The 27,109-nt window shown below is 53.7% G+C and overlaps 1 protein-coding gene across 1 annotated transcript in view; it reads right to left on the reverse strand.

Annotated features, from left to right (window-relative positions):
- Positions 1-27,109, reverse strand: part of WDR93 (WD repeat domain 93) — a 28,291-nt gene continuing 1,182 nt past the window's right edge. The window contains exons 2-16 of the mRNA XM_036355810.1: positions 24,873-25,215; positions 22,958-23,150; positions 20,133-20,197; positions 17,868-17,946; positions 13,756-13,913; positions 12,791-12,879; positions 11,020-11,187; positions 9,625-9,695; positions 8,543-8,629; positions 7,202-7,321; positions 6,005-6,218; positions 4,715-4,778; positions 4,294-4,450; positions 3,539-3,719; positions 1-209 (exon numbers count right to left, since the gene is read on the reverse strand). Of these exons, the coding sequence (XP_036211703.1) occupies positions 113-209; positions 3,539-3,719; positions 4,294-4,450; positions 4,715-4,778; positions 6,005-6,218; positions 7,202-7,321; positions 8,543-8,629; positions 9,625-9,695; positions 11,020-11,187; positions 12,791-12,879; positions 13,756-13,913; positions 17,868-17,946; positions 20,133-20,197; positions 22,958-23,150; positions 24,873-25,215 (2,086 nt within the window). The 3' untranslated portion in view covers positions 1-112. The remainder of the gene's footprint in view (positions 210-3,538; positions 3,720-4,293; positions 4,451-4,714; positions 4,779-6,004; positions 6,219-7,201; positions 7,322-8,542; positions 8,630-9,624; positions 9,696-11,019; positions 11,188-12,790; positions 12,880-13,755; positions 13,914-17,867; positions 17,947-20,132; positions 20,198-22,957; positions 23,151-24,872; positions 25,216-27,109) is intronic.

Raw genomic sequence — 27,109 nt, forward strand, 5'->3', positions numbered from 1 at the left:
GTGACTGAACCCCCCCAAATAGTCCCTCTCCCCCTGCTGGCTCTGCGGGGGTCCCAGGCCCCAAGTCCAGGCCCCTGGGCCCTTTGTCCCTTCACCTCGGGGCGTGGCCCCGTCACTTCCTGATGCTCTCTCTCTGCAGAAACAGCGAGTACCTCCGCAGCCGGGTCCAGTGCTCCTTCTCCATCACCTTGTTCTCCAGCTTCTGAAACCTGGGGGTGGAGATGAGAAGGGCGTGCTTGGTGCCGCGCCCCCAACCGGCCCGGCTCCCCAGGGCGGGCCTGACCACCCTGTGCCAGCATCAGGAACGCTCCGGGCCAGCACGGCGGGCACCTGGAACTCCTTTTAAAAAATACATATTTTTACTGATTTCAGAGAGGAAGGGAGGAGAGAGGCAGGAACATCAATGATGAGAAAGAAGCGTTGATCGGCTGCCTCCTGCACACTCCACACTGGAGATCGAGCCTGCAACCTGGGCATGTGCCCGTGACCAGGAATCGAACCATGACCTCCTGGGTCATAGGTCGATGCTCAACCCCTGAGCCACGCCGGCCGGGCAAACCGGACACACTTTTGGGGGAAGGAGGGTGACATGGCAGAGCGTGAGCTGGACAGTGGCCGGCGGCACAGGGCACTCAGGAACTGAGGTCTGTGAGCGCGGACCGCGTTGCACACACCGGGATGGCAGCGCGCCGTTTCATAAGCGTTTCTTGAGCACCCGCCAGTGGCAGGCACTGGTGCAAGTGTCGGGCTGGCCAGAGTGACCACACAGCACGTCCCTGTCCCCAGGGGGTGGGGCGACAGAGTGAGAGAGCACTGTGACAGGAGGCATCTGAGCGCCACGAAGGTCACGCACGCGCAGAGAGGAGGAAGGGAGCGTCGCCTGGGGTGCTCCCAGGAGAGGACGGGTTTGAGTAGGGGTTTTCAAAAAGTCACGGTGGGTTCGTTTTGTTTTCAGTTTTTTAAAATATATTTTTTTGATTTCAGAGAGGAAGGGAGAGGGAGAGAGAGAGAAACGTCAACGATGAGAGAGAATCATGGATCGGCTGCCTCCTGCACACCCCACACTGGGGATCGAGCCCGCAACCTGGGCACGTGCCCTGATCGGGAATTGAATGTGGGACCCTTCCGTCCTCAGGCCGAGGCTCTATCCACTGAGCCAAACCGGCCAGGGCTTTCGTGTTTTGTTTTAATAACAAACGAGTGCACGTTCACGTTCATTTCAAGTGCACGGGACGCCTGCAGTGCCTTGCAAAGCCTTTGACTTCCAGGAGCCTGCCTGACTGCACGTTGGGGGCTGTGTCTGTAGGGGATTTTCCAGGGAGTCGTCCCTTTGTTTCTCAAGGAAGGCAAAGGAAAGTTAGGCTGGGCGCACTCTTTCCTCCCCAAGGATATTAACAAAGGGGATTGGCACACCATCCCTTCCCCTCCTCCTCCAGCCTCGAGGGAAATGTCACCCGGTGTCCACACAGGGCCTGCCCAGCCCCTCGCCAGGGGAGCCCTGTGCCCTGTGAGCCCCGGGTCTGTGGGGTCACCCAGAAGCCCACTTACGGCAGGAAGATGGGTGGGCGGAACCTGGACCGAGCTTGGCCTGTATTCTGTAACCCACGGGGATTAAAGGGAGAGGGACAGACTGTTTCTGTCTGCTTCCTGGTGTCCTGAAATTTCTGTGGTCAAATGTTTGGCCCAGTCAGAGATGGCAGACACTAGAACAGATGGGGAGGGGAGCCATATGGAAATGGTGCCCCTGAGGCCCCGGCTGGATGGGGCAGAGGCCAGGCGGGGCGCAGCGGGAGGGGGTGGGCACCCTTGGCAGCACTGGCCCCCTTTTAGGGCCCTGAAGGCGGACTTTGGTTCACGCTGCTGCTTGCGAAAGCCCCGGGACGGATTTTGTAAAAGCAATTTGGACAGACCATGACAGGCCTGAAACTTTGACTCTATTGCCTCACCAACCCATTGCCTTCAAGTTTCACCTAGATTCAGGGCCAATGGAAACTTCCAGACACCAGCTATAAATAGAAAAAAAAAAATAAGATGGGATTAAAGCCTTTAGATGTACATGGATGTGTGTGCTAAACGGCGAGAGTAGCATGTAAACGACAGACCTAGGTTGTGAGTATGCGGGTGTTCGCGGAAATTTTTTTCAAAGCTGCTGTGTGTTTGAAAGTTTTCGTGACAAAATGTGGTGGGAAAGCCCTAACTGGTTTGGCTCAGTGGATAGAGCGTCGGCCTGTGGACTCAAGGGTCCCAGGTTCGATTCCGGTCAAGGGCATGTACCTTGGTTGCAGGCACATCCCCAGTGGGGGGTGTGCAGGAGGCAGCTGATCGATGTTTCTCTCTCATCGATGTTTCTAACTCTCTATCCCTCTCCCTTCCTCTCTGTAAAAAATCAATAGAATATATATAAAAAAAAATGGGGTGGGAAAGCCCCCGATATCTAACTCCGAGCAAACAGAACAGGAAAGCCTTCTTTACATCGTGGTGTTACCCAATGGATCGCTGGGACCCAGATCACAAAATGGGTGTGACTGGGACCCCGTGATTAGGTCCAAGGAAAGGTTCCTTCCAGCAGGGTTGCCACAGCCACACAGTGCGCCCCCTCCCAGCCCCTGGACCCGGGAGCACTCCCCTAAGTTCCCACTGCTTGGCTAGCCCCAAGCCATGCCCCTGGCCCCCAGGGCCCCGCTGCCCGCCCTTTTCCCTGCAGAATGTTCTGGGAGGCCGGCTCCTCCACCCACTCAGCACTGTGGGGCATTCCCGGGGGGGAGGGGGTGTCCGACCTCCATGTGAGAGGCAGACAAGCACTCTGGGTAAATCTTTAATCGGGAAACGTCGCTGTCCCTCTCTTCACTGTCTTCCTTGCCCAGGACCCTTTGGCCGTATTCCTCTCCGGATGAGCCCCATGCTTCCCTCCAGGAGATACTGAAAGCCACCTAAGCTACCCACCCGCAGCCCAGGGAGGAGCCGCGGTCAGGGAGGAGGCGCTGCGGCGCCCCCCGGTGGTGATGTGTAGAATTTCCCTGGCATGAACTTGGATTAACGTCGTCGTCATCATCGGCATGTATCTACCGTTTATTGAGCGACCACTCTGTGCCTAGTGCTCTGCATGTATTTTTAAGAATATATTTTTATTGCCCTGGCCGGTTTGGCTCAGTGGATAGAGCGTCCGCCTGCGGACTGAAAGATCCCAGGTTTGATTCCGGTCAAGGGCATGTACCTTGGTGGCGGGCACATCCCCAGTGTGGGGTGTGCAGGAGGCAGCTGATCGATGTTTCTCTCTCATTGATGTTTCTAACTCCCTATCCCTCTCCCTTGCTCTCTGTAAAAAATGAATAAAATATATTTAAAATATATATATATTTTTATTGACTTCAGAGAGGAAGGGAGAGGGAGAGATAGAAACATCGATGATGAGAGAGAATCACTGATTGCAAACCAACTCCACTGTTCCTGCCCAGGCCAGGCCCGGGGCAGGGGTGGGGAGAGCCGGGGAGCAGGGGTGGGGAGGCCCGGGGCAGGGGTGGGGAGAGCCGGGAGCTACCTCTTCTGGAAGATGCCCTCGCATCTCCTCTCCAGGGACAACGCCTGGGGGAAGCCCGCGGCGTCCAAGTCCGCTTGGGGAATGCAGCAGCTGTTTGACATGTTCTCCAGGAGTGAGCAGGCGTTGAAACTGAAGTAGAAGACAGAACTCGGGGTGTCACTGTCCCCAATCGGATGGTCTCCTGAGATGAGACGAGAGTGCGCGTTTGTGTCAGCATCACCTTCTCCGTGTCTCTGTGGCCCAGGTGGGGCCGGGTCACTGGGGCTGAGCCGGGAGGGCCCACTTGGTCTGGAGGAGCAGGGGTCCAGAGAGAAGGCCTGCCTGGCGTCTCTCCTGAGTATCTGGTGAGGACTCTGGGGCTGTGGTGGGGCGCGGGGGGGGGGGGGGGGGGGACGAAGAGTGGGGAGCAGCCCAGCCGGTATGGCTCAGTGGTTGGGCATCGACCTATGAACCAGAAGGTCATGGTTCAATTCCCGGTCAGGGCACAGGCCCGGGCTGCAGGCTCGATCCCCAGTAGGGGGTGTGCTGGACACAGCCGATGGATGATTTTCTCTCATCATCGATGTTTCTCTCTCTCTCTCCCTCTCCCTTCCTCTCTGAAAGCAATGAAATTCTATATTAAAAAAACAAAAAGAGTGGGGAGCAGATTGGGTGGGGTCGCCCTAGGACTTCGGGAGGGGCCCCTGAGGAAGTCAGGGAAGCGGTCAGCAGGCCCCAGGCCTGGGCAGCGCGCCCTCACGGTCCCCCTTCCCTACCTCGGAGCAGGAAGAACGGGTGTTGCGAAGACACGGCAAACACCGGCTTCCAGGGCACCGCCAGGTGGTAAGGCCTGGGGGGCGCGAAGGCACAGACGACGTGAGGCCGGGCCACGTCCAGCAGGAGCACGGAGCCGTTCCTGCAGAAGGTCAGCACCTGGGGGCAGCGGGATGGGCACGGGGTTCTCTCGGGGGCCCTCGCCCCAGCGTGGGACACGAGACGCCGGGCAGGAAGCGGGAACACAGAGAACCGATGTGCTCCGGGGCACGCGGCTCGGACCCAGCTCAGGGCAGCGGCCTGGGGACTCGCCTGCCGTCCCCACGGAGCTGTGAGCTCCGGCACATGATGGCCGTCAGCAGAGAGGAGGAGGCATGTGAGCCAGCCGTCGCTGCAGGGGAGTGAGAGGCACGAGGAACCTACCATGCCAGGCAAGGCCGGGACGGGGGCCACGGCGCAGAGAGCCTCCTCTGGGTGCTTGATGGGCCTGTGGGCACCGGACGGACAGACACTCACCCTCTCCTCTCCCAGGCGTGCATCCTGAATAAATTCTTGCAGATAAGCAGCAGGAGAGATGTTGGGGACTCTCACAGCGGCAGAAACTGGGAGCAGTGCAAGTCTCCACGAGTGGGAGAAGCGTCAGTAACTGGTGTGTGCACCGCAGAACACGGCGCAGCGGTGGGAACGAGGCCCGCGGCCAAGGGCGGCCTCCCGGGCACCCTCATGAACATGCAGAGCAAGTGACAGAATAAATAGCACTGAGATATAAGTGGGAGGATGCTTAGACCGTGGCGCCATTTACACGCTCCCTCCATATGCACAGCTACAGGCGCTGCGTGGGGACACACGCCCAAGGGTGTGGGTAATTCTTAAAGGAAAGCAACGGAATGAATTTAGGAAAACGCTGTGGTGGATTGAAAAAAAAATCGGCCGTGATGTTTGACACCAACTCCCATCAAAAGGTGGACTCTCGCCCTGACCGGTTTGGCTCAGTGGATAGAGCGTCGGCCTGTGGACTCAAGGGTCCCAGGTTCGATTCCGGCTAAGGGCATGTACCTTGGTTGTGGGCACATCCCCAGTAAGGAGTGTGCAGGAGGCAGCTGATTGATGTTTCTCTGTCATCGATGTTTCTAACTCTCTATCCCTCTCCCTTCCTCTCTGTAAAAAAATCAATAAAATATATTTTTTTTAAAAAAAAGGTGGACTCTCTCGCCCGCCCAGCCAGCGTGGCTCAGTGATTGAGCATCAACCTATGAACCAGGAGGTCACGGTTCGATTCTAGGCCAGGGCACATGCCCTAGTTGTGGGCTCGATCCCCAGCAGGGGGCGTGCAGGAGGCAGCCAGTGGGTGATTCTCTCTCATCATTGATGCTTCTATCTCTCCCTCCCTCTCTGAAATCAATAAAAAATATATTTAAAAAAAAAATAAAGAAGAGAGAGGGACTGTGGGGAAACTGAGAAAAGGCTATTTTGGCAGAAACGACCCTCTTCTTGGCCGTGTGGGCTGTGAACGGGGTTGCCTGCCATCGTACCATTCTGTTGGGACCCTGCTGCCTACAGACACCCACATAGGGAAGACGTGATGTTGAGCAGCTCATCGGGAGAGGGGGGTGGCTGTGGGGCAAGTGGTGGGCTCCGGCCTGGGAGGTGGTCGCTGTTTCGCGTCCAGCCCTGGCGGATCCTTGCCCCCGCCCTCCCCTCAGAGCCACCGACCTCTCCACCAGCATGCTGATGGTGGGGCCTCGGGTCCCCGCGGCGGTCACCAGGTGGAGGGACGAGTCCGTGCACAGCACCACGAAGGTCGTTTGGGACTTGGCCGCCCCCTCAGGGTACACGTTCCGCCCTTCGTGGACCAAGCTGTGTTTCAGGAAGTGAATGCTTTGGCAGGAACACCCCTCAGGAAGAGCGATGACCCCAAGAGGCAGTCCTGGGGAGAGAAGCCACGCGTGCAGGTCGGAAAGGGGACAAAGGGCCCAGCCAGCGTGGCTTGGTGGTTGAGCGTCGACCTAGGAACCAGGAGGTCACGGTTCGATTCCTGGTTAGAGCACATGCCTGGGTTGCAGGCTCCATCCCCAGTGTGGGGCGTGCAGGAGGCAGCCGATCAGTGATTCCTTCTCATCATTGATGTTTCTCTCTCTCTCTCTCTCTCTCTCTCTCCCTCTCCCTTCCTCTCTGAAATCAATAAAAACATTTTTTTAAAAAGGGGGACAAAGGGATGCAGCCCTGGTGCGGGATTGCAGCCAACAAGGGCCTGAGGGCCGCGAGGACAAAAATCAAGCAGTGAGCGCCCCCTTCAGGGGACCCCTTCGAAGTACCCCTTAGAACAGCGGTTCTCAACCTGTGGGTCGCGACCCCTTTGGCGGTCCAACGACCCTTTCACAGGGGTCGCCTAAGACCATCCTGCATATCAGATATTTACATGACGATGCATAACTAGCAACATGACAGTGATGAAGTAGCAACGAAAATAATTTGATGGTTGGGTCACAACATGAGGAACTGTATTTAAAGGGCCAGAAGGTTGAGAACCACTGCCTTAGAAGAATTTATCAATATCCAGGAAGATGAAAACAAGCTATTGGAAGGGACTGTGAAGTTGTGATCGTTCTGCCCACCCACAGTAGCTGCTAGCCTGGAACTGATCGCTGTCCAGGTCTCTTAGCTTCAACAGCAAGGAGGTTCCTGCTGTCGGGGGGGGGGGGGGGGGGCTGGGGGAGCAGGAAGGAAGACTTGCTTGTTCTGAGAGCCTGGGGGCAGGTGGAGGGCTAGGGCGTGTGGCGCTGGGAGGTGATGTCTGTTGAATGAATTAGTGAATGAGAGGAAAGCAGGACCAGCCCTCCAAGGGGCCTTTAAGATCAGCAGGAATTCAGAGCTCCTGGAGTCTCAGTGCCGGGCAGAGGTGGGGCTCACCTTCGGCCAGGTCCCACAGCGTGAGCACCCCGTCCTCGCAGGCCAGCACCAGGTAGGAGCCGCAGTCGCTGAGCTGAGACAAGGCAATGGGCGCGGCACAAGGCCACACGCCCTCGGGGTCTAGCGGGAAGGACACACTCACCGGGGTGCCCCCCCCAGGCCCCACACCCGCCGTCCCCTCCACCGGCACCACCTGAGACCAGGCTAGCCTGCCCGTCTGGGACGAGGGCTGGGGTGGACTCCCATCTCGCCCCCGTCCATGCAGCCCTAGCTCCTTGCTCGGAATGACAGAACACGTCACACGCCTGTCAGACTGCAGCTCATGATCAGTGAGCGCAGACGCTGTGGGAAGCGCTTTCCCGCATGGCTCCATTGAATTCCCACAGGGTCCTATGAATGGGTCCTGCCAGCTCCCATTTTACAGATGAGGAGACTGAGGCAGAGGTCACCTAGGCAGTCAGCAGCCAAGCCCAGGTTAGAGGCCAGGCTGCTTTTCTGAAGGCTGAAAGGTACTTGGGAAGCATAACTCTAAAATACAGCATAAGTGTTCAGCTCAAGGAAATACCACAGCGTGAACTTACTTGTGTAACCGGTCCCCGTAAATATGTAAAAACCAAACAAATGTATTTCCTAAGGGCCTGTCGATGCCAAAGGGCTTTCACATACAGAAACTCTGTGTTTTGCTGCTCACAGCCAGTGTGAGCAGGAGACAGGATGGTCATTAACCAGCTCTGTGTTTCAAAGGAGAAGTCGGGGGATTGGGGCGTCAGGTGACTGGCCTGAGACTGCACAGTTCGCAGGCATTTGGGCCGGGCCGGGTTCTGGCCCTGGCCCTCTGAGGTCAAGGCCACCTTCTCCTGACCTTCGCTGCCCAGGGGCCCTGGGGACCTGTCTGGGCTTTGTCCCTGTTGACCTGTCGTCTTTAAGAAGCGGGACAGGCCCGGCCGGCGTGGCTCAGTGCTTGAGCATCGACCTGCGAACCACGAGGTCACGGTTCGACTCCCGGTCAAGGCACATGCCTCGGTTGTGCACCCGATCCCCAGTGTGGGGCGTGCAGGAGGCAGCCGGTCAGTGATTCTCCCTCATCACTGATGTTTCTATCTCTCTCTCCCTCTCCCTTCCTCTCTGAAATCAATTAAAAAAATATATATTTTTTAAAAAGAAGCAGGACAGTTCTGAGACAGAGCCTCAGGCCACACCACCGCCCCCACGTCCCCGACATCCCCCACGTCTGCCCGCACGGCTCTGGTCCCTGCAGCCACACTATGTGCCAGCCACGTGCTCTCGGCTAAGCTGGAGCAGGATGTGTTCCCAGGGCCCCGAGCTCAGGCAGCCAAGTACCAACTCTGTCCCTCAGGTTGCGGTTGAGAGAATAGAGGAAGAAGTTGTGCCGGCCCGTCCAGTGCACGCCGAGGACACTGGCCACCCCTGGGGAAGGAGAGGAGGGGGCGTCAGTAAGGAGCCGGGGTGGCCTTTGCCCAAGGGGAAGTCGGTTTGAAATAAAAAATGGTTTGTTCATCCGGCTGGTGTGGCTTTGTGTTTGAGTGTCGACCTATAAACCAGGAGGTCACAGTTCGATTCCCGGCCAGGGCACATGCCCGGATTGCAGGCTCCATCCCCAGGGTGGGGCGTGCAGGAGGCAGCTGATCCATGCTTCTCTCTCCTCACTGATGTTTCTCTCTCTCTCTCTCTCTCTCCCTCTCCCTTCCTCTCTGAAACCAATAAAAAGCATTTTTAAAAAGTAGTTTGTTCCAATGGGCGGCACCCACCACAAGGGTGAGCGTCCTGGAGAGCAGGGGCGGGGCACCCCGAGGGCTGCTCCTGGGCCAGCTCCCCTTCCTGGGAGGGACAGTGGCCGCAGCTGCCCTCGGCTGCTCCCACAGCTTCTAGATCATTCGTGTCCATCTGGCTGTCAGTGTTTTACTTATATTTTTAAAAATATATTTTTATTGATTTCAGAGAGGAAGGGAGAGGGAGAGGGAGAGGGAAACTTCAATGATGAGAGAGAATCATTGATCAGCTGCCTCCTGCAGGCCCCCCACTGGGGACAGAGCCAGCAACCCGGACATGTGCCCTGCCCGGGAATCCCTGGCTCCTGGGTCGACCCTCAACCACTGAGCCACGTGGGCTGGGCTGGCTGTCAGTTTTTAAATCACTTCCTGTACGAAGTGAATTCATATCCAGAACAGCCTGGCTCCCTCCCCAGAGGCAGGTCACTCCCGGAAGACAGTGCCAGCCCCATTCTCACCGCCTCTGGGCCACAGCCCAGCCAGGACAGTGCGGCCACAGCCGGAGCCGCTTCCACCTGGTCCCCTCCCCCCAGGCAAGGTGTGCTGTGGGGACCCTTCTGGGGGGTTTGCTGAGGCATTGCCCAAGGTGACTGGCCACGTGCCCAGGGCAGCCACTCCTTCATGGTCACTTACCTGGGGGGCTCTTGACCTCTGCTGGCATCACAGTTAGGCAGCTATGGAAAAGGAAGTGGAACGTGGCCATACTGGAGAGAGAGAGAGAGAGAGAGAGAGAGAGAGAGAGAGAGAGAGACTCGTCAGAGCCATGGCAGACTCCTTGGCAAGGAGCAAGGCTGGTAGTCTCGGTACCAGGACCGGAAATGGGGTCCAGAGCCCCGAGGCACATGGCATTCTGGGTGCAGGTCCTGGTGGGTGCAGGGGGCGGGGCTGTGGGAGCCTCTCCCAGGCGGGACCAGCGCCCAGCCCTGGGCAGCACCCTCTCTGACCCGGGAAGACCCCTTCAGGACCAGGCTTGGGCCATGTGCCCGAAAGCCCTCTTATCCTGGGGGTGGTACAGCCATGCTGTGCTGAAAAATTTGGCTTTTTTTTTTTTAAAGCCCCAATTCCTGATTTATAGGGCTGTGGCTTTCTGTGGTGTAAACACTCTCGCAATGGACAGTAACCAGCGGTTTAACAGTTGCCTGCAGGTTCCTAAACGCCTCGCCAGGCAGCGCTCCCCTGAGCCTTGCTCATTCCAGCCCGGGGTGCAGCGGGGTGCAGGGGGCTCAGCCCCAGGGCTGTGTCCTGACGGAGCAAACTCAAGGCCCAATGAGAGCAAGATGAGAGCGTTCATGCCCAGGGGGTGGGCATCGACCTCTGAACCAGGAGGTCACGGTTCGGTTCCCAGGCAGGGCACACGCCCGGGTGGTGGGCTCCGTCCCCAGTAGACACTTCCCCGGCTGGGCTCTGCTTTTACCGTCAGGACGTGGGGCGAGTGGGGCCCGCTGGGAATGGAGACAGATGTTAACGGTAGTGACTTACAGTTCTACGTCTAGGGTCTTCCGTGTTGTCTGGATAGCTAGGACAAAATGCTGAGAGATGGCATCATACCTACAGTAGTATAATAAGCTGTTTGCCATCTCCATAGCTACTATCTACTCCTTCTTGAAATCCATGTTCTCAGCCTTTGTCCTGTTTAAAAAAATCTCAAAAAGATAGGACTTCTCGCCCAGCCAGCGTGGCTCAGTGGGTGGGCATCGACCTATGAACCAGGAGGTCATGGTTTGATTCCCAGTCAGGGGACATGCCCGGGTTGCGGGTTCGATCCCCAATAGGGGGCATGCAGGAAGCAGCCGATCGATGATTCTCTCTCATCATTGATGTTTCTATCTCTCTCTCCTGTTCCCTTTCTCTCTGAAATCAATAATATATACATATGACTTATTATAAATAAAATATATATATATGACTTCTCAAGCGATCTGCTGGAGTTCTCAGGAAGCTGCCCCAAACCAGAAGCTTTTAGACCCCGGATTGAGTCAGGTCCTTGGGGAGAAGCCCTGGGGCCCGGGGCGCAGGACGAGGGCTCACCTGAGCGGCTCCTCTTCCCACTCCCCGTCCAGGTACTTCCTGTAGGTGGCGTTGAAGACGGCCGTGTGCTGCTCCCACTGACTGTCCTTGATGATGTGGTTCTGGCCGGAGCCCAGCCCGTAGCAGCCCTCCATCTTTGCAAACACTTCCAGGGGGCTCTTAAATAGGCTACCTGCGTGCGACACAGTCCAGAGTCAGCCAGACCGTCCGGCTCCCGCTTCCTGAGGCTCCCCTCCTTCCCCCACGCTTCCCAGCTCCCTGCAGAATCCCGCCTCCTCAGAAACCCAGTCCCGCCTGCAACCCTCTGTCCGTCCGTCCGTCCGTCTGTCCGTCCGTGAGCCCAGGCGCTGTCTTTCCCGGGCCTCTCTGCTACCCTTTCTGCTTCCGCGTCTCCCTCCCACCGCAGGTCCTCACCCCGGGGTACAGCATCTCCAGGGGGTGTTCCCCACATCACCAGAGACCTGAGGGCACGGTCGCTGCCCCACCAGCGCAGCAGACAGTCCTGTCTCTGCCTCTGTTTAGTTTCCTGCAACTACCTTCCTTTTCAAGGCCGCCTCCCTCTGTCAGTCACCGTCTTCATCACTCCCCTTCCCATAACCTTTCGTTTCCTGCCTGTCATCTGTCCCTAAGCCCCCAGGAAAACCGGGCGATGTCTTTTCTGGGTCCGCACCCCCAACTGTCAGAACTCGGGACTCTTTGGCACGTGCCCAGGCCCCTCAAGTTGCCTGCCAGGTCCTACGGTGGCCCGGATGCCCCTCCCCAGGGCAGCCACTGGTATCAGTGTGCGGTGTAGCTCTCTACAGCAGGCTCCTCGTTGATAAATTCACAGTAGCATATTCCATCCATGGATGGTCTAGCCCAGTGATGGCGAACCTATGACACGCGAACTCATTTTTTTGGTTGGTTTTTCTTTGTTAAATGGCATTTAAATATATAAAATAAATATCAAAAATATGACTTTGTTTTACTATGGTTGCAAAGATCAAAAAATTTCTATATGTGACACGGCACCAGAGTTAAGTTAGGGTTTTTCAAAATGCTGACACGCCGAGCTCAAAAGGTTCACCGTCCCTGGTCTAACCGGTTCGTTATACATCGTTTCACTTCCATGTGCAGAACCTACTGCTGACTGTACTGATGAATGAACTAACAGGGGGTGTAGCAATGAATGAACGCCAGCACTAGCCGGTTTGGCTCAGTGGATAGAGCGTCGGCCTGTGGACTGAAGGGTCCCGGGTTCAATTCCAGTCAAGGGCACATGCCTGGGTTACAGGCTGGATCCCCATTAGGGGATGTGCAGGAGGCGGCTGATCAACGATTCTCATCATTGATGTTTCTTTCTCTCTCTCCCTCTCCCTTCCTCTCTGAAATCAGTAAAGATATATTTAAAAAACAAACAAACAAACAAACAAACAAGACATGACAACTCAATTAATATGTTTGGATTCTGATTCAAACAAACCGATGTAAAAAAAAAAAACCTTAAAAAAAATTTTTTTTAAAAAGGAATGAATTCCTATCAGCACCAGGAAAGACTTCTCTCTTTCCTGGTCTCCCCATTCTGTTAGTTAACAGCATCCCCGTGACATTTATAACGTGTGTCTTTAGGTCCCAGAGTTCATCGCTTAAAGAACATTTTCTCTCCAGAACTGTACTTGTGGTTTAGATATTGCTGCCAATGAATAGAAAAGATGGGAAAGGTGGGAAAAGGCCACAAAAAGAAAAACGATGCACAGTCAATGGCCAAAGGAGAGTGTTGGTGGAATCATACTGGCCTGTAATGGCTTTGGGCGGCTTGATCTTCATGACCTGGACTGGAATACTCAACTTAAACTCCGCCAGACAACAGGTGCTGCCATCCTACGATAAGGAAAAGGCACAGCTAATAAGACCGCAGAGGAGGGCCGAAACCGGTGTGGCTCAGTGGATGGAGCGTCGGCCTGCGGACTGAAGGGTCCCAGGTTCGATTCCGGTCAAGGGCATGTACCAGGGTTGCGGGCCCATCCCCAGTGGGGAGTGTGCAGGAGGCGGCTGATCGATGTTTCTAACTCTCTATATCTCTCTCCCTTCCTCCCTGTAAAAAATCAACAAAATATATTTAAAAAAAAAAAAAAAAAAGACCACAGAGAAGGGAAAAAAAACACACCAGAATAATTCCAAAGATGGCAGGCAAAGAGGGAAAAGGAAGAAAAACAGGTAGGACAATAGAGAGTAAATAGCAAAGTGGTAGACTTTAACCCACGCCTGGCCATGGCTCAGTGGTTGAGCGTGGACCTATGAACGAGGAGGTCACGGTTCGAGTCCCGGTCGGGGCACATGCCCGGGGTTGCGGGCTGGATCCACAGAGTGGGGCACGCAGGAGGCAGCCGATCCGTGAGTCTCTCTCATTGATGTTTCTATCTCTCTCCCTCTCCTTTCCTCTCTGAAATCAATGCAAATACATTTTTTTAAAAAATACCTGCATTTCTGTATACTGAGAACAAGCTGTTTATATCAGAGTCTTGGAAATTCAGGGGAATGCGGGGCATGAAAGGGTTACATCAGCCCCGAAGGGAAGAGAAATTGCCTGGGAGGCAAGAGGAAAGGCCCCCAGAGCAATGCCTGGGAGTCCTCTGCCCCTTAACGTCTGGTTTGAACCAGAGCGAATGGTTTGGGAGACATGGCCAGGGTGCCTGGCCTCCCTCCCACCCCCATTCATCTCCACGCCCCCAGGAGGGTTCCTGCGGGATGCAGGGCCAGGGGAGGGAGAGACGCCGCGGTTAAAGGCTGGCTTCCTACCGCTTGGAGCTGTTTGGTTTTTTTCTTTGGGTTCACAGCCAGTTGGGGGTGTTCCACTTCCTTGACCCAAGCCTCCTTGGGCAACTTGTACACGTCCAGCCAAGTGTCTCCAGCCCCTGCGTTGGGAAAGCCAGGGACTGTTTGAGCAACGGCAGGCCGGCGCCACGTGTCCTCTGAGGACGGCCTGTCTCCGCGGAACCCCTGACACGGAGGCCGGCAGACACCCCGCACGGCAGGGCCCTCGCTGCCGGGGGGCTGGGCCGCTCCCCCGAGGCCACCGCACCGGCACTGCCCCAGCAGTTTCTGTTACTGGTTGGTTGATTGGTTTCAGAGAGGAAGGGAGAGGGAGAGAGAGAAACATCATGATGAGAGAGAATCATGGATCGGCTGCCTCCTGCACGTCCCCTGTTGGGGATGGAGCCCGCAACCCAGGCACGTGCCCTGACTGGGAATCGAACCGTGACCCTTCCGTCCACAGGCCGACGCACTAACCACTGAGCTCACCGGCTAGGGGAACCCTGTTTCTAATCAGACTCTGCTGGGCCCGTCCCCAGGTGTTCCCCAATGGCAAACCCCACTGACATGGTGTCTCAGCAATTCCTCTCTAGGGGGGAAGGCCGCTCGTATGGAACCAGCACCAGGCAGGGCGAGGCCGAGAAGGGGTTACAACTGGGAGTGATGCCCCAAGAGAATCCTTCTGACCAATATTGGGGCAGATGACAACCTGTGTGTGTGTGGGGGGGGGGACTTTGTCTTGTCATAGAAATGTGCTCAGCTCTGTACCGAGTACCTGCCCATTGGGGGAGGGGCTGCTTTCTGGTGGGATGGGTTCCAGGCTAAAGGTTTCCTTCACAAAGTGCTCGTCGCCCTGGCCGGTTTGGCTCAGTGGATAGAGCGAAGGCCTGCGGACTGGAGGGTCCCGGGTTCGGTTCCGGTCAAGGGCACGTACCTAGGTTGCAGGCTCCATCCCTGGCCTTGGTCCGGGTGCGTGTGGGAGGCAACCAATCAACGTCTCTCTCTCACATCGATGTTTCTCTCTCTCTCCTCCCTTCCACTCTCTCTAAAAAGTCAATGGAGCCCTAACCGGTTTGGCTCAGTGGATAGAGCGTCGGCCTGCTGACTGAAAGGTCCCGGGTTCGAGTCCAGTCAAGGGCATGTACCTGGGTTGCGGGCACATCCCCAGTGGAGGGTGTGCAGGAGGCGGCTGATCGATGTTTCTCTCTCATCGATGTTTCTAACTCTATCTCTCTCCCTTCCTCTCTGTAAAAAATCAATAAAATATATATTTTTATTAAATCAATAAAAATATATATATATATATATTTTAAATATATTTTATTGATTTTCCACAGAGAGGAAGGGAGAGAGACAGAGAGCTAGAAACATCGATGAGAGAGAAACATCGATCAGCCGCCTCCTGCACGCCTCCCACTGGGGACGTGCCCGCAGCCCCAGGCACATGCCCTTGACCGGAATCGAACCCGGGACCCTTCAGTCCGCAGGCTGACGCTCTACCTACTGAGCCAAGCCGGTTTCGGCAATAAAATATATTTTTAAAAAATAAAATAAAAAATCAATGGAAAGATATCCTCAGGTGAGGATTAACAAAAAAACACAAAAAAGTGATCAACTGGTCACCTTGACTACAGCGTTTCTCCCAGCCTCCAGTCCTGGGAGAAAATAGTGATCTGTTGCTTTAAGCCACCCAGTGTGGCACTGATCGGGCCGCCCTAGGAAACTGCTGCAGAATCAAAGTCTCCTTTGCTGCATAAAGCGGTGTAAGTACACATGTTCCTCAAGCACGTGACCTGGGAGGGACCTCCGTAGAGGCCCAGCCCGGCCAGTGTGGCTCAGAGCTTGAGCGTTGACCTATGAACCAGGAGGTCACGGTTCGATTCCCGGTCAGGGCACATGCCGCAGTTGCGGGCTCGATCCCCAGTGGTGGGCGTGCAGGAGGCAGCCGATCCATGATTCTCTCTCATCATCATGGATGTTTCTATCCCTCCCTCCCTCTCCCTTCTTCTCTGAAATCAATAAAAATATATTTTTTTAAAATAGAGGCCCAGCCCTAGCCAGTTTGGCTCAGTGGATAGAGCGTTGGCCTGCGGACTAAAGGGTCCCAGGTTTGATTCCGGCCAAGGGCACAGGCCCAGGTTGCAGGCTCGATCCCCAGTGGTGGTTGTGCAGGAGGCAGCCGATCAGCGATTCTCTCTCATCGTTGATGTTTCTATCTCTCTCTCCCTCTCCTTTCCTCTCTGAAATCAATAAAAATATATAAAAAATAAATTAAATTAATAAAAAATAAAATAGAGGCCCTAACTGGTTTGGCTCAGTGGATAGAGCCTCGGCCTGCGGACTGAAGGGTCCCAGGTTCGATTCCGGTCAAGGGCATGTACCTTGGTTTCGGGCACATCCCCAGTAGGGGGTGTGCAGGAGGCAGCTGATCGATGTTTCTAATTTTCTATCCCTCTCCCTATCCTCTCTGTAAAAAATCAATAAAATGTAAGAAAAATAAAAATAAAATAGAGGCCCATAAATCATATGTCTAAATATTCAAAAGTTAAAAAAATCAAGCTAACAGTCCATTTGGAAGGGATAAAAAAGTCCATCACCATAATAATAATTGCAACATTGCTTAAATCGGTGGGCAAAACTTTAAGAAGAAACGGGATATTTGTAGAATCTCAAAGTATCTCCCCGAAGTGGTTTTCGATGACTGTGGCGGTTTCAGCATTCAGCCGGAAATTCTTTGGCCCTGCTCTCTCTCCCCTTCAGTGTGCTCTGGACTTGGTGACTCCCTTCTGACAGAGTTCGGACAGGGCTCAGCCGATGGCGGGGGGAAGGGGGGAAGCCTGGCAGATGCCACTTTAACTAAATGTCAAGGTCAACATGGGCAGCAGAGAGTCACGTTGCTGTCACGCTGGCCCTGGTTCGATGCGGGGAAAAAAGCCCTTCACCTCTGCGTATCTTCCCCCAAATCCTTAACCCCAGTGGAACCACGAGAAACACTCAAACCATGAAACTGAGGGACGTTGCTCAAAACATCTGACCGGAGCTCTTCAGAAATGTCAAGGTCACGGAAAACAAGGAGAGACCCAGACACTGTCAGCCAGGAATAGACCAAGGAGACGTGAGACTGGATGCAATGTGGTTTCCTGACTGACCCTCAGAGCTCCGTGGTTGAGCATCGACCTATGAACCAGGAGGTCACGGTTCGATTCCCGGTCAGGGCACATGCCCGGGTTGCGGGCTCGATCCCCAGTGGGAGGCGTGCAGGAGGCAGCCGATCCATGATTCTCTCTCATCATTGATGTTTCTCTCTCTCTCTCCCTCTCCTTTCCTCTCTGAAATCAATTAAAAAATATTTTTAAAAATAGTATTATAGCCCTAGCTGGTTTGGCTTAGTAGATAAAGCATCAGCCCACAGACTGAAGGGTCCCAGGTTCAATTCCAATCAAGGGCACATGCCCGGGTTGCAGCCTCCATCCCTGGTAGGGAGCATGCAGGAGGCAGCCGGTCAATGATTCTCCCTCATCACTGATGTTTCTATCTCTCTCCCTCTCCCTTCCTCTCTGAAATCAATAAAAATATTTTTTTTAAAAAAAAAAAAAAAAGGAAAAGCAGCCGAAACCGGTTTGGCTCAGTGGATAGAGCGTCGGCCTGCGGACTGAAAGGTCCCAGGTTCGATTCCGGTCAGGGGCATGTACCTGGGTTGCGGGCACATCCCCAGCGGGGAGTGTGCAGGAGGCGGCTGGTCGATGTTTCTCTCTCATCGATGTTTCGACTCTCTCTCTCCCTTCCTCTCTGTAAAAAATCAATAAAATATATTAAAAAAAAGAAAAAAAAAGGAAAAGCAATTCAATGTTACAAAGGACATTACCTTTAAAAAAATCGTATTGTACCCATGTTATTGGCTCACTAGTAAGTTTGACAAGTGCCTGGGGAAGCTGGGCGGAGGGTACGAGGACTCTGCCCGGCCCCTGCAGTTCTGAAGAGTCCTCGCGGGGAAGGGGGATTCTCTAGGAGAGACTGCAGACCCGGGCTTTCCTCACGGCCCCCGTGAGTCTTGCCTTGTAGGAGGAAGGCTGCGAAGTCCCCTCCGTGAGAGATGTCCATCTTCAGGCAGATGGTTTGCTTGTTGGTGTCATCCTGAAACGGAGAGAGAGGCTGCTAGAGCCAGGCCGCCCGCTGACCGAGAGGGGGCCGCGGGGGCTGGCGTGTTCCCACCGCGTTCACAGAAACCCTTCCAAGCCGGGGGCGCGGAGAGATGCCCCACTGTGGACACGTGTTTGTATTTCTCTCGGGTCAAAGCCTAGGAATGCAACTAATGAGTGATCGGTTCAACTTTATGTCTCAGATATGCTTCCCAGTCTGTCTGGATTTTTTGTTTTCTTTTTTTTTTAAATATATTTTTATTGGGATGTGTCCGGCCGTCTCACTCAGTCCCAATCGGCTGGAACCCTGCAGCAAGCTAATCTACCCGTTGGAGCGTCTGCCCCCTGGTGGTCAGTGCACATCATAGCGACTGGTTGAGCAGCCTTAGTATATCATTAGCATATTACGCTTTGATTGGTTGAACGGATGACTGGACACTTAGCATATTAGGCTTTTATTATATAGGATACTTTCTTTGCCCTGGGCCCATCAGTAACATTTTGTACAAGATAAACTGCAATTAGAAATCTACCCTGTAAAAAATTAAAAAAATAAAAAAAATTAAAAAAAAAAAAAAGAAATCTACCCTGGCCGAAACCGGTTTGGCTCAGTGGATAGAGCGTCGGCCTGCGGACTGAAAGGTCCCAGGTTCGATTCCGGTCAAGGGCATGTACCTTGGTTGCGGGCACATCCCCAGCGGGGAGTGTGCAGGAGGCGGCTGATCGATGTTTCTCTCTCATCAATGTTTCTAACTCTTTATCTCTCTCCCTTCCTCTCTGTAAAAAATCAATAAAATATATTTTTAAAAAAAAAGAAAAGAAAAGAAATCTACCCTGAACAATACTCTCTCTTTTGGGGATTCATTAATCTTAAAAAATAAAAGCCCACATTCTGAGAACCTACAGCAACATGCAGGCAGTGTGTGGGAACGAGGGATGCACGGGTAAGATGCGGCCCTACCCTCAGGGAGCCTACATCCCAGGGAAGAAGCCATCGTGTAAACAAGCAAGGATGCGGGGGAGAAAACGCGAAGGAAATTGTGTTCTGTACGGTGGTGGCACAGAGGAGGGAGAGTACGTTAGAGAGCTGGCCTGGAGGCACGGGAGAAATGTAAGAGGCACGCACAGTAGGTAGGGAGGCAGGGAGAGTCCTCCAAGCACAGGGAACAGCATGGGCCGGGAACAGGATGTGAGGCAGCCCAGAAGTTTTAGGGACTCTTAAGGAGTTATCGGATATGTTGGGCTGGTGCTCAGCCTGGACCGGAGTTCCTTCGTAATTCTCTCCTCTCAACCACATGGTAATAAGTCCAAGGTATTCAGCTCCCACCTCTGATGGTCAGGGAACCTTTTAATTGACTACTTTGGAGAAGGCTGTTGGACCAGGGAGGTGTCTCTTTCTTACTATTCTAGGACAGCTGTCATTGCCTCCATCTTAAATTAAATTAAATTTAATTTTATTTCTTGTTAAACCTCACCCCAGGATATTTTTCCCATTGATTTTTTAAAATATATTTTATTGATTTTTTACAGAGAGGAAGGGAGAGAGATAGAGAGTTAGAAACATCAATCAACTGCCTCCTGCACACCCCCTACTGGGGATGTGCCCGCAACCAAGGTACATGCCCTTGACCGGAATCGAACCCGGGACCCCTCAGTCCGCAGGCCGACGCTCTATCCACTGAGCCAAACCGGTTAGGGCATTTCCCATTGATTTTAAGAGAGAGTGGAAGAGAAGGGGAGAGACACACAGAGAGAAACATGATGTGAGAGAGACAAATCGATTGGTTGCCTCTTGCATGTGCCCCCACCGAAGCCAGGGATCGATTCTGCAACCGAGGTGCCTGCCCTGGACCGGAATCAAACCTGTGACTCCTCCTTCATTCCACAGGCCGGTGCTCTAACCACTGAGCAAACCGGCTAGGGCTTAGTACAGTTTTACAAGTTTTATTTATTGATTTTTTTCAGAGCGAGAGAGGAAAGGAGAGAGAACCATGGCTTCTGTCCCACTTATGTATGCATTCTTTGGCTGATTCTTGTACGTGCCCTGATCGGGGATCGCACCCTCAACCTTGGTGTGTCACCCGGCGCTCTAACCCACTGAGCTACTCGGCCAGGGCCTCGCCTCCACCTTAAGAGTGAACCTGATTGGCTACAGCGCGCGGCCCCGCTCTAGGAACTTACCACTTCATTGATGGTTTTGATGAAGAAGAGACCCTCCTTACAGAGATAAAACAGTCTAACGACTCCTGAAACGGAAAAGTGAGTAAGAATGTGAGACAGACGAGGGAGCCGAAGGAGACCTGTCACTGTCTCTCGGGCTTCCTGAGATGGGCGATGGCAGCTCCTGCAGCTCGGGCCGCCTCCCATCCCTCCGCCGCTGTGGGGCCTGGGTCTCCCTGCCTTCCTCACCCGGCACCTGCCCACCCCAGCCCCGTCCCCTGCTCCTGGGAGCCTCCCATGGGCCCTCTGGCCACGCCGGTCCCCTCTCCTTGACTCCTGTCGCCTGTGCTAGTCATCATCCTATACTGCCTCACCTGGTTACCCACCTGTGTCCTGCGGCTGTTTTGTTTGTTTTGTTTTGAATATATTTTTATTGATGTCAGAGAGGAAAAGAGAGAGAGAAACAGCAATGATGAGAGAGAATCATTGATCAGCTGCCTTCTGCACGCTCCACGCCGGGGATCGAGCCTGCAACCCGGGCATGTGCTCTGACCGGGAATCGAACCAGTGACCTCCTGGTTCATAGGTCGACGCTCAGCCACGGAGCCACGCCGGCCGGGCTTGTGGCTGTGTTTTATTCCTCTAGCGAGGTCATAGGTTCTTTGCGGGAAAGGTCATATCCCACTCTTCTATGTGCCTCACCTGTCAAGCCCCAGCAAGTTCCTCATACAGTTGATTTTGTTGATTTCACAAGAAATCTGCGTCATTCTAATTACTGTGTAACCTACGGGCTCCCTCCAGTAGAGGATCCGCATCCCCCATGACTTCTCGCCTCTTCCTTTAGGTGCCCCCCAGATACTCAGAACCCGCCCCTCCGCCCGTAACAGAGGCCTTGCAAAGGCAACCGGCCTACGGGGGTGGAGGTCTAAGTGCGCCCAGTACACACCCCTGGGCTACCTGCTCTCCGGCCAGGGACGTGCTGGGGACGAGCCAGGCAGCCCCTGCCCTCAGACTCATCACGTCGAGGGTCACACACGCGTGAACCCGACCAGATACAGCGTGATTAGACCAAAGCTGGGCACGTGCAAATGGAACGCACCGACCCCTGAAGCCCTATTCTCCCACAGCGGCTTCAGCATCGAGCTGTGATCTAAGGCACAATGGAGTCCTTTTCTTCCCTCCCCCACCCCATACACATACCCCATCACTCACCCAGTTTTCCCATTACATCTTCCCAACGATATTTTTCCATTGATTCTTAGAGAGAGTGGAAGGGAGAGGGAAAGACAGAGAGAAATACTGATGTGAGAGAAACACATCGATTGCTTGCCTCCTGCACGTGCTCCAACCAGGGCCTGGGCCTGGGAGGAACCTGCAACCCAGGTACATGCCCTTGACCGGAATCGAACCCGTGACCCTTCAGTCTGCAGGCCGACGCTCTATCCACTGAGCCACACCGGCCAGGGCTTCCTTTTCATTTTTAAAACTTTTTATTTTGAACTAATATTGGACTTAGAGAAAACTTGCGAAAATAGCACAAAGAATTCTCTGATGTCCCTCACCTCACTTCCCCTGGTGTTAGCATCGCATGTAACCACGGTGCTGTCTTCCTCATCATGTGCACGGCCCCTGCCCTGGTCCAGGCCATCGTTTCTCCCCTCAGTGCACACAGCGGTTCTTTCTCGTCTCTCTGCCTCTTGTCCGGCTTCTGCAGGCTCCTACCAGTGCGCCCTTCCTAACCTGTCCACCGGGCCCAGCCACCCTCAGAGACGGGGCCCCCGGCCCCTCTATGCTGCAGTCCCCGTGAGGGCCTGGTTCGTCCTCGGGCTGAGGGGGAGAGCAAGCCCTGGTTTCTGTGAGCGGCAGGATTGCTGAGTGCCCGCGGGGTGTGGACTCCGGGACCTGGTTCGAATCCCGCCAGCGCCATTTACTTCCTGTGTTACCTCAGGTGAGTCATTTCACCTCCGAGCCTTGGTTGCCTCCTCTGAAAAGTATACTTACCTCCTAGGGCTGTGCTGAGGGTTAAAGGGCCAGTATGTGAAATGTTGGGAGAGTGCCTGGCACACCGTACATGATCAGGGAGAACTTGCCAATGCCTGGCCCTGCCCACCCCTGGGAAGGAAAGGAACAACGGTCTACAGCAAGCATGTCAAACTCGTGGCCCACGGGCCGCATGCAGCCCATAGCAAATATTTTTGTGGGCCAGCCAACATAGCAGTGTGAGCAGTTATTTACTGGTACTGCTAGAGGCCCGATGCACGAAATCCATGCACGGGTAGGGTCCCTAGGCCTGGCCAGCAATCAGGGCTGATCTGTGGGCTGACAGTGGGGGGTTTGGGGGCCCCCCGCTGGCACCTGCCTTGGCTGGCCTGGGGCCTGCAGGTTGGGAGCAGCCCCTGCATTGAGCATCTTCCCCCTGGTGGTCAGTGTGCGTGTCATAGCAACGGGTCATTCCACCAGTCAATTTGCATATTAGGCTTTTATTATATAGGATTATGAAAGGAAATAAGTCTCCTGTCAGATCCAGAATTACTGACATTCACTGTGGGTCAGTTTTAAAAGTGATCGCTGTGAACAAGACTTCCCTCCGAAGTAGGAAAGATGGTAGCAGAGAGATGCCAAGTGTCAGGAAGAAAACATGAATTTTATCATTGCTCCTGTGCTGTTTTTATAAATACTATACTTTTCGAAATAAACCTACGTTTCTATGAAAATGGAAGCTTTTGTTTTTTTGCGGCCACATACACTTAAACCTTGTTTATGGGGCCCGTGTTAGCCCTTGAGTTTGACACGCTTGGTCTACAGGTGCACGTAAATGAGGCGAAAGGAAGATGAAGAACAAGTACCCATTTCATCCACAGGAGCCATAAGCGTTTCGTTCCCCAAGTCTGTGGCCCAGATGGACATGACCTCGGCCTTAAATTTCTCGTAAACGTAGATTTGTTTAGCATCGTGCAGACTGTAGATGGAGAAGCCTTTGGCTCCTGCAATAAACACATAGTCTTGGGAAACCGCTAGGCATCTTGGCCTTTTGCTGAGCTGGGAGAACAAAGAACAAAGAGAGAGAGGGGAAAAAAAAGGATTTTTCAGCTGCCACTGTCTGCAAGCATCATGTTCACATTTCAAAGAGGGATGTGGGCCCTTCCTAGATAGAATATCCTCCCCAAACACAGGGCTCATTTCCATATTGTGCCCACGTATCAAGGAGTCATAGCCGCCCTAGCCGGTTTGGCTCAGTGGATAGAGCGTTGGCCTGCGGACCGAAGGATCCAATTCCAGTCAAGGGCACGTACCTTGGTTACAGGCTCCTCCCCGGCCTGGGCCCTGGTTGGGGCTAGGGCAGGAGGCAACCAATCGATGTGTTTCTCTCCCATCGATGTTTCTCTGTCTCTCCCTCTCTCTTCCACTCTCCCTAAAAATAAATGGGAAAATATCCCCGGGTGAGGATGAACACACAAAAAAAAAAGGAAAATGAGAGGAAGTCATAGCACTCCACTTTTAGGGGAGCGGGGCCAGAGAAAACAAAGAAGTGGAGAGTAAATGTTTAGTCACTACACTGTGTGTGGCCACAGACCCTGTACCACATTCATCTGTAACATTGTGGCCCGACCAGTGTGGCTCAGTGGTTGAGCGTCGACCTATGAACCAGGAGGTCACGGTTCGATTCCCAGTCAGGGCACAGGCCCGGGTTGCCGGCTCGATCCCCAGTGTGGGGCGTGCAGGAGGCAGCGATCCATGATTCTCTCTCACCATTGATGTCTCTCTCTGTCTCTCCCTCTTCCTTCCTCTCTGAAATCAATAAAAATATATATATATATTTTTTTAAATATATTTTTTATTGATTTTTTACAGAGAGGAAGGGAGAGGGATAGAGAGTCAGAAACATCGATGGGAGAGAAACATCGATCAGCCGCCTCCTGCACATCCCCCACTGGGGATGGGCCCGCAACCCAGGTACATGCCCTTGACCGGAATCGAACCTGGGACCTTTCAGTCCGCAGGCCGACGCTCTATCCACTGAGCCAAACCGGTTTCGGCAATAAAAATATATATTAAACAAAACCAGAAAACACTGTGGGAAGAGCTATCGCTGAGGCGCTGGCAGATTCTCACCCATCAAGCAAGAGAGTGATGACTACATTCAGAAAGATATCAAAATAACGGCGGCTGGACATAAAAGACCTGCTGTGTCATCCTCCATTAGCCAGAACCCCCGTTTCCACAGACACGGACCAAATCCATTCCAGGCAACACCGGCATGCCTAGAATCTTTAAAAAAAAATAAAAATGCAGCTGTCTTATTGAATGAAGGTTCCTGGTAGGAATTCCTTCCCTGGATGAGGTGTTTTCATTTATTATTTACTGGAGGCCTGATGCATGAAATTGGTGCAAAGGTAGGCCCTCACAGCCCCGGCTTCATCCGGAAGGTCGTCTGGACAGTCGTCCGGATGGTCGTCCTGCTGTTTGGTCTAGTTAGCATATTAGCTCTTTATTATATAGGATATGGAGAGGAAGGGAGAGGGAGAGAGAGAGAGAGAGAAACATCAATGATGAGAGAATCATTGATCGGCTGCCTCCTGCACGCCCCACACCGGGGATCGGGCCCACAACCCAGGCGTGTGCCCTGACCGGGAATCAAACCGTGACCTCCTGGTTCATAGGTTGATGTGCAACCACTGGGCCACACCAGCCAGGCCATGTTTTGATTTACTAACACTCAGCTGGGAAACAGGGAGGGGCCCCTGGTCAGCTTCTCCATACCTTGCTTTCTAAAACTGGAGGGTAGACGGTGGGCCGGACCCGGCTGAGCTCCACCTCCCTCAGCGCGTCCCTCTCCTCAATAATTTCCCACGCCCGGTCGAACAGAAGGTTCACCAGCTTGTTGATCATTCGATACGGCTGAGGCAGGGAATCCAGCTCCTGGTGTGGATCCTTGAAGACATAACTCTCTTCATCATCCTTCGACCAGTCCTTCTCCGACGGGGTCGGCACCTCCAGCTGTCCCTTTTGTGTAAACAAAGGCAGCCTCATCTTCTGGGCGCGGCTTCCGTTGAGGAATGACATCACAGAAGGCGGCACTGGGAACGGCTCTGAGACTGAGGAGCTGATTAAAGGGAGGAAGTAAAGGTATTAGAGAAAATAAGCCAAGTTCAGTCCTAGCCGGTTTGGCTCAGTGGTTAGAGCGTCGGCCTGCGGACTGAAGGGTCCCAGGTTCAATTCCGGGCAAGGGCACATGCCTGGGTCCAGTAGGGGGCGTGCAGGAGGCAGCCGATCAATGATTCTCTCTCATCATTGCTATGTCTCTCCCTCTTCCTTCCTCTCTGAAATCAAAATATATTTAGCTGGTTTGGCTCAGTGGGTAGAGCGTAGGCCTGTGGTCTGAAGGGTCCCAGGTTCGATTCCGGTCAAGGGCACATGCCTGGGTTGTGGGCTCGATCCCAGTAGGGGGCAGCCGGTCAATGATTCTCATCATTGATGTTTGTCTCTATCCTCCTCCCTTCCTCTCTAAAATCAATAAAAATATATTTAAAATATATATATATATATTTAAAAATAAATAGTGAAGTTCAAACAGTATATCATCTCTAGCACAAGCATAACAGTCTATGGCAGGGGTCCTCAAACTTTTTAAACAGGGGGCCAGTTCACTGTCCCTCAGACCGTTGGAGGGCCGGACTATAGTTTAAAAAAAAACTATGGACAAATTCCTATGCACACTGCACATATCTTATTTTGAAGTAAAAAAACAAAACGGAAAAAAAAAAAAAAACGGGAACAAATACAATGTTTGTTTTTGCATGTGGCCCGCGGGCCGTAGTTTGAGGACCCCTGGTCTATGGGGCCTATTTATTCTAGAAACTGGCACTTCCCATGTTTATTACGGGATGGTTATCACATTACTAAGATACGCTCAGCAGAGGCAGGCCAGCCGAAGATGAGGTGTGCTAGGGTGGAAATGCAGGACTCTGGAAATCGTGTTGCGTTTCTTCACCTCCTGATAAAGGAGAGGCGGTCTTTCTATGCCAAAGAGAATTCACCTTCTTTCCCCCCGCCCCCCCCCGCCCCCCCCGCCATGTCTTCTCCTGGTTCTGCCATCTCTGCAAATGGCTGTGCTCCAGCCAGCTGGGTACTGAGCAGTGACTCTTCCCTCTCCTCCCCTCCCCTCCGACCAGGGCATTTCAAGCACTTCCCGTAACTGCTGTCGAACGTGTGTTGTGCTTAGCTATTTACTTGTGTCCCTCAGTAACCTAATACCTGAGGCCCAGAGCTCCAGTGGTGGGTACATAGCCAGCATTCGGCAAATTCTTATTTTCTTGCGGTAATGCCCTGCCCTGGGTTATGAACTTGAATACTTCTGGCTCTGTTCCAGGCACTGCCCTGTGCAAGAAGGGGTAAATTTGTGGGGCCGAGAGGATATACCACCCCAAAGTCCAGATGCCTCCTCCTGAAGTCTAGACCATGTTCAGGGCACCTATACCCCTGAAATTTACTGCCCAAATGGTACCTGCAAGAGCCTCTTCCTGGCTTTTCTCCCCCAGCTGCTAATGTGTGCACCCCTAGACCTGAAAGGTGACCAAGGCATGGCTGATCGAAGGGGTATGGGCAGAACTTGGATGTGGTTTGGGGTATCCACACACTCGGTGATGTGGGTGGGAGCCAGAAATGGGAAGAGAAGCAGTGGGAAGGGCCTGGGGCCAGCTCTCCCCAGAGTACAATATTCTGGCTGTGTTTCCAGGTATTCCAAAGAGCCCAAGATTTCTGAATGTGAAATGACTTCTAGATCATTTACGAAAGTACTAGAGGCCCGGTGCACGGATTCGTGCGCCGGTGGAGTCCCTCGGCCTGGCCTGCGCCCTCTCGAAATCCAGGACCCCTCAGGGGATGTCGGAGAATCGGTTTCGGCCCAATCCCCACAAGCCCGATCAGGTCAGGAGGGAGCCCAATCCTGTGTGTTGAGCATCTGCCCCCTGGTGGTCAGTGCACGTCATAGCGACCGG

The sequence above is a fragment of the Myotis myotis genome, unplaced genomic scaffold, assembly GCF_014108235.1.
Source record: "Myotis myotis isolate mMyoMyo1 unplaced genomic scaffold, mMyoMyo1.p scaffold_m19_p_23, whole genome shotgun sequence".
NCBI classification, from domain to species: domain Eukaryota; kingdom Metazoa; phylum Chordata; class Mammalia; order Chiroptera; family Vespertilionidae; genus Myotis; species Myotis myotis.